The sequence below is a fragment of the Lutra lutra genome, chromosome 2 (genome assembly GCF_902655055.1).
Source record: "Lutra lutra chromosome 2, mLutLut1.2, whole genome shotgun sequence".
In the NCBI taxonomy this organism is placed as follows: Eukaryota; Metazoa; Chordata; class Mammalia; order Carnivora; family Mustelidae; genus Lutra; species Lutra lutra.
The window spans coordinates 84262651-84269857 of record NC_062279.1 but is presented as its reverse complement, the minus strand read 5'-3'; the positions used below and the strand labels follow the sequence as shown (position 1 = coordinate 84269857).

The 7207-nt window shown below is 39.8% G+C and overlaps 1 protein-coding gene across 1 annotated transcript; it reads left to right on the top strand.

The window, feature by feature from the left end:
- The first annotated feature begins 233 nt into the window (after nt 1-233).
- On the top strand, nt 234-7005 carry LRAT (lecithin retinol acyltransferase). Its single transcript, XM_047717844.1, has 3 exons — nt 234-312; nt 605-1145; nt 4955-7005. Exons 2-3 carry the CDS (start codon nt 606-608, stop codon nt 5105-5107), a joined length of 693 nt encoding a protein of 230 aa, XP_047573800.1. The 5' UTR covers nt 234-312; nt 605; the 3' UTR covers nt 5108-7005.
- The last annotated feature ends 202 nt before the right edge of the window (nt 7006-7207 follow it).

Below are 7207 nucleotides of genomic sequence, written 5' to 3'. Positions count from 1 at the left end.
GCAGTGCCTCCGCCACTGCTCTAAACGGCCGCTTAGAGGATGCAAGAGGTTGGGTCGCGAGTGCTAAGGGGGAACCTGCATCTGGAATCGGGTCTCCGGAAAGAAGACCGCACCCAGGGGGCCCGCCAGCCCCCTTCCAAAGAACCCGCGCGCCCCTCGCAGCGAGCTGCGCTGGTAGCCTGGGCCCAATCAGCGCTGTCTTAGGGTCTGTGACGGCGTTCGGCCCCGCCCCCTTGACTGGGATAAAAGGCCTCAGAGAAGGCTTCAACCCAGAGCTCCGCGCGCGGCCCTGCGCCCCGGCACCGCCCCCAGGTGGGTTTCGTGGATTGTTGCTCTCAGCGCCGGTCCCACTGTTCCCGCGGTCTGCCGCGATCAGATTCTCATTCTTCTCAGTCCCCAGGACAGGGCGGCCAAGCCAGTCTCCAGGATTCTCTCCTTTCCTTTTCGCCCCCCCTTAAAGGCAGCTGCAGTCCTCCGCGCACTGGGCCGCCTGCCTGCAGGTGAGCAGCAGCGCAGCGCCCCAGTCCGGCGAGCTCACTTACCCCGGCCCGTGCGCGACCGGCTGCGGTACCCCCCCCGCCCCAACGCTGCCTTTCCCCTGCAGGATGAAGAACCCGATGCTGGAGGCGCTGTCCCAATTGCTGGAGAAGCTGCTTCTCATCTCCAACTTGAAGCTCTTCAGTTCGGGCACCCCGGCCGAAGACAAGGCGAGGAATAATTTCTATGAGATCAGCTCTTTCCTCCGCGGCGACGTGCTGGAAGTGCCCCGGACCCACCTGACCCACTACGGCATCTACCTGGGCGACAACCGTGTTGCCCACATGATGCCCGACATCCTGTTGGCCCTGACCAACGATAAGGGGCTCACGCAGAAGGTGGTCTCCAATAAGCGTCTCATCCTGGGCGTCATTGGCAGAGTAGCCAGCATCCGCGTGGACACAGTGGAGGACTTCGCCTACGGAGCCGACATCCTGGTCAATCACCTGGACAAGTCCCTCAAGAAGAAGGCGCTGCTCAACGAAGAGGTGGCGCAGAGGGCCGAGAAGCTGCTGGGCATGACTCCCTACAGCCTACTTTGGAACAACTGTGAGCACTTCGTAACCTACTGCAGATTTGGCACCCCGATCAGCCCCCAGGCGGACAAGGTACATGTGTGACTCGCCCGTGGGTTTGGTGGGGACCCTTTTCCCATCTCTAACTTTTTTCTATGCTCTGGGATCAGGGATTGAGTTCTAGAATGAGTAACGGTCTCTGGTGTTCCTGAAGGAGGCCAAGTAAATAAATAGCGTTGTCCCTTGCAAGGTAACCTCAAAATGCGCGGTTAAAGAGTGTGGAAATACGGTCCCGCTGCCAGCGATTCCAAATCTACGCAGTTATTGTTGCAGAGGTCCTCAGGGTGTCCACCCAGCGTCGTGGAAATGACAAAAGGGCAGGTGGAGATGGGGGGGGGGGGTTGAGAGAAAATCTGTCGTTGTGTGCTTGCAAATTTTCCCAAGAATTGCAATTGAAGAAAGGCGTTCATCGTTTGTATTTTATCTATAACCCTGTGTACAAATTGTTGTGCCTTTAAAATTAAGGAAACATGCAGGTTTCTCCGTCTGTAAACTGCACAGTGAATTCCCTTTGCTTAATATAAACTATCATAATTCCCAGTAGAAAGACCTCCCTGGTAGATCCCTTATTCTTGTGTCTGGCTTCAGAGAAGTTATTTCCTTGGTATTCTGAATTCTTTTCCTTGAAGGCTTTAATCCCCATCTAGACTTCCTCATTGTTAGGCATCCTTCAACCCTTAGCTCCAAAGGTGGGATTGTTTATGGGTTCCTCAAAGTTCAAAACAATTAGTTTTCAAGAAGATCCATTCAATGTTGTAATTTTTATGGGCACTTAAAAATAAAACCAGTATTAGCATTGACGGTGATTAAATTACTCACAAATCCAAAGGGGTGGAGGGGATGGATTTTTTATTTCCTTTTGAAACCTCTTAACTTAAAGATAGTTGACTTTCTAATCCTGCAACTGCTTTTACAATTAGATGCTTTCTCAGTCTTTGCTGTAGTTGTTAAAGAGGTTATTGTTAATGTTCACTCTTAAGTGAAACCTGGGCCATCACCTAATGAGCTTCACATTTTAGCCTTCATGTTTAGATACTTTGTGGACCAAAAGAATGAGTCCATGCAACCGATTTTGTATTGCCCCACATCTTGATGAATTTTTTGACCATATGGAAAAATCTTTCTCTCGTCTGTGGCAGAACATACAAATTCTATGCTTTTTATACATTGGTATATGAAACTCCTGATAGATTATAGAACTACACCAGACTCAAGCTAGGAATTCTTTTCTAAGTAAAATAAAAATATAGTTAGAGCAGTGTGCAATGATTTAAGAATCACAGCCCCAGTCCAGGCCTGATTAGAAATGAACTTCACTACATTTGCAAACACTGGCTCCAAAAGTGTACAAAAGGAAACACTCCAGTTTTACTTAGGAACCAAGCAAATTATTTCTCTAAGGAAAAACAGTATTTCTATCCAGTAATTAGGAGTTACACATGGAACACATGGAACACATATAGCACTGTATTCTATATTTTCATGGAACACATATAGCACTGTATTCTATATTTTTACCCCCGCCCCCCAAAAAGTGCTTTTTTTGAGGTAGTAAAATATTTAGTCTGCATAAATAACTAGCTGGAGTAGTTTTTCATCTTTGGAAACTTTGTAAGGTTTTACAGAAGTAAAGAAGTGTTTTAATTGCTGTTGCTGCATAGCACCTCTTGTGAAACTGAGTTTTTGTCTCCACTTTGAATGGTGTAACAAACAATTTGGCCAGAGTAGATTTCCTGGGGGGAAAAAAAATCCCATCCTAAATTTTCCAATTCTAAGAACTGTTTTTTTGAATATGCCTTGAGAGAAGTAGGTCATTAATACTGAAGGAGGACTGGTTTCTTCTTTTCAGAGATGTAAGGGATTACTTGATGCAGGGTCTGATTGCTGGGTTCTCCATCTATGTAGACAACTGTAAGCATAACACTGAGAGTTGCAAGTTGTCTCTTAGTTAAATGTGAGTTTATAAACACTCTGAAGAGCACTTTCCCTCATGAAAGCACTGCAACTAATTGGAAAATAAATTAGAAGAAAACATTTTGCTTTTTTGTAGCGTGAAGCTCTTTTTAACAAGTTTAGAAATCATAAAATTAATGGAGTTTTATATTACTATTAACAATTTCAGTGTTTTGTAAACTATAAAGCCCTTTAATTACTATTGCTATGCTTTATGCTTTTTCAACTCTTCTTCTTCTTCTTCTTCTTCTTCTTCTTTTTTAATTGCTGGTAATGCTTTTTATTGTTAAAAAATTAACGCAAATACCCCTTTTAATTTCTGGGGTTTCAGTGCTCAGAAAGTGCCCTTACAGGCTTCTTAACACCTTCTAGCAATGCAGAACATTTCCTCCTGTTGAGCACCACTAGACTAGAGATGCATTCTGAGCTAATGGCCAAGTGAACAAGAGCAGGACATTAGAAATAAGACACTCCTTGAGAAAAATCTGCTTTGGGGGAAAGGAGTCCACAATGATTCCCTGTTTTCCTTAATTAACAATTATTGGGGGAAAAGACAAAAGGACATAATTGTATGGAGACAGCTTACTCGTTTACCTAAATGCATATCTTCCCATTATTTGCCAAGCACTTTTCCCATTGTCCTGAAAACTTCATTTAGTTTGATCCTCACCACTTTAAGATTGTATATTTGGGGTCAGCAGAAAGAGACAAATCATCTGTTTGACATGTAAGAAAAACAGCATCTGGATAACTAACAGGAAGTTTCGTATTTGTCTAGAAGTTGTATAAAAGTATGGATAGAGACAACCCTACAGTCAAGGTAGTGCATTAAAATATATTGGGCTTTTATACTCTGTCCATTAAGAACTTAGAAACCTAGCTGTCCAGGACTGTATAGGACACCCTCAAAGCATATACAATGTCATGTCTAGAAAAGGAGCTTAAAACTAGTACGAGTAGTGAAAGTCACACATAAAAGCAGTTCACTGATAAATTTTGCCCAGACAGTGATGAGGTAGAGATAATTGTCAACAGATGTAGCAGTAATAATAACCACCATAATGCCTTACATTTATGCTGCATGTAGAAGAATACAGAGTACTTTTGCATTAAAGATCTCATCTGATCCTCACAACAACCTCCTTATTCCCATGGAGAAGAGGGTAATCTGGACAAGTTAAATGATTTACATGAGATTTACTGGAGCTAACAAGAGTTGAGCCAGGACTCAAACATAAGCCATTTCTTCTGAGTGCATTGTTTTTAAAGAAAAACAATTTCACATATTAGAAGAATGCTTTCCTCAGAGGCGTTTATCTCTGGCAGCCAATTTTATGTCACATAATTGATTGAATTTAATTTACTCAGGGAATGGGATATGACAAAAAAAATTAGACTTTCTATGCCTTTAGATTTTGAGACTTATGAAGAACATTTTCACTGGTATCATCAAATTTTCAAATGTGAGTTGTAGGAATTGAATTCACCAATAATAATAAGCTAAATTTTATCACTCAAGATTAGAGACTACTATGCTTATGTAATTTTAGAATATATTATTGTTATTGAAAAGCAGTTTAAAGTTTTAATCTTTAATCCTGAATAACTTTTATATGGTTACATTCTCTGTAGTTTTCTATAAAAATTCTGTATTTAGAAATTGTCATTATGAACCTCATTGCCTAAAGCATCATTTCAGTCACTTATGGGATGTGGAACCAAGAAACTGAATTACTCACATCTTAAATTCTTTCCAAGGTCATTAAGAGAAATTCTAGTTTTTCTGTTAGATAGAAAACTAGGTGAAAAAATTATGCTTTACTATTTGGTATAGGTAATTCTTCTTAGGTTCAGCCCCTTTTCTAATATTCTTAAATTTTATTTTCTAGTTCTGTGAGAATGTGAAGATAATTATCCGTGATCAGAGAAGTGTTCTTGCTTCGGCGGTCTTGGGATTGGCATCTATATTCTGTCTGGGCTTGGCATCGTATACTACCCTTCCTGCAATTTTTATCCCATTCTTCTTATGGATGGCTGGCTAACTTCATATCCCCGTGTCAGTGTGTGTATTCTGTGTGTAAATATGTTTATATTTATAGAGCACAAGTCAGTATATGCATCGTCCAGAAAAATGTGACCTGTAACACTGTGTTCTGGATAAAAATGTGACTAAGAATCATGCAAAGTGCTTACTGTGTAAGCCCAAGAACAAAGGCTTTCTCAATCTTCTCAGGCAGTTCCATTTTAAAGCCCTGTGCAGATCTTGGAAACATGGCAACTTGTGATAGAATTCACCCTTCCAAGGGAACCAGCCAGTAAGATGATGACCACAGGAGATTATTTTTTCTCCTGTAATCATGGTTCTCCATTAGGCCTGAATTTGAAGATTAGAAGACTTATTGAATGAGCCCACTAACTTCATTGTAAATTTATTCTGTTTCATTGAAAACCTTACATTAAACTAAAAGAATTTCCCTTGTTCAGATGAAAACATGTTTGATGATGGTTAAAAAAACAAAAAACAAAAAAAAAAAACATAATCCTTTTTTTTCCATGCATTATATATAATTCCCAATAAGTCAAAAGTATTTTCATTACTTGAAACCGTGTTGGTAAAGTTGGAGTTTAATGATAAAGTAACTTACTAGAACTATAGAAACCTATGTTTTCCTGCAGAAATAAGCTAGTATAGCATCAGTTGAACAATTTGATTTGGATTTACTTACCCAGAAGCTTGGCATTTGTTATTTTTTTTCCTTTTATATGTCACTGTGGTGACATTAAACCACTCTGAGAGGTAAAAGGATATAGGATTGAAGTAATTTGGATACTTAGAGAGTGTCCGTGCCAATTAAATATGCAAATGTCCACACATACACAGATTGATGAGAGACAAACGTTCTTGATTGCTTTATAATACAGTGTGGTTACCAGAGAGCATTTGTAGAAGTGATGTAAAAACAAGTTTAGTCTGTTTCCTTATGACCTTGCATCCACAGTATAACTTTCATATATGTCATTGGATGGTTTACCTTTTAAAGCACTTACTAATGTACTGTATAATTTTTAAAAGTCCTCAGATTTGTCTTCTAACAGATTTATTCATTTCATTGCAAAGTATAGTTTCCATCCTTAAAAGAAGGATGCCACAAGGAAATTACTGTTAGAAGTAATTTCTGAGTGTCTTAGTGCCTCCAGGTGTGTAAATCAATTACACTGAGGCTGTCTTTAATATCACGGTTGAGATGTAGCACTGCTAAAGCCAGCATTCAAATACTTTGTAGAATTACCAAATTATAAAAACTAGGCCACAAGCTAGACTTGCATTTCAAGTATTAAAATTGCTTTATAAGCTATCAAGAATCACAAGATAATGAGTCACATAATGAGTGATATGGGGAAGTTGAGTCGGTTACTCAGTGATCTAATCAGAACAAATTTAAGAGCAGATTTTAGTGTAACTGTTGTTTTACTACCACTAATTTACAACAAATTCAGTTGGAGTTTAATAATAATTAAACTTTGGGGCACCTGGGTGGCTCAGTGGGTTAAGCTTCTGCCTCCGGGTCAGGTCATGATCTCAGGGTCCTTGGATTGAGTTCCGCATCGGGCTCTCTGCTCGGTGGGGAGCCTGCTTCCCCCTCTCTCTCTGTCTGCCTCTCTGCCTACTTGTGATTTCTCTCTCTGTCAAATAAATTTAAAAAATAAATAAATAAATAAACTTTGTGTTTAATCACTTAAAATGTCTTAAATAGTCAAAACACGAAATAGCAACACCACAGAATAAAGGTTATCTGGGCCTATTCCAACCACTTAAATTTATCTTAAGTATGTGTACATGAAAGCAACCACTATGAGAACTCCATTGTATTAGTGGTTTTTCCCTTACTGTATATTATCTTTGTAGCAACTGTTTAAATAAATTGATTTTTTAAACATATGGTGTCCTCCTAAATAAATGCTTTTTTACATACTTCAGTATGTCAGGTAGCAAAAACCATTGCCTGATGTTAAATCTGTGTTCACAGATAATAATCCCTTATTAAATGTTAAGGGAAGTATTAAGGTTAGAATTAACATAATTAGTCTTACTTCATATCCTTAAAGTAAGATCCAATTCTTCATTCATTTGAGTGCTCGTT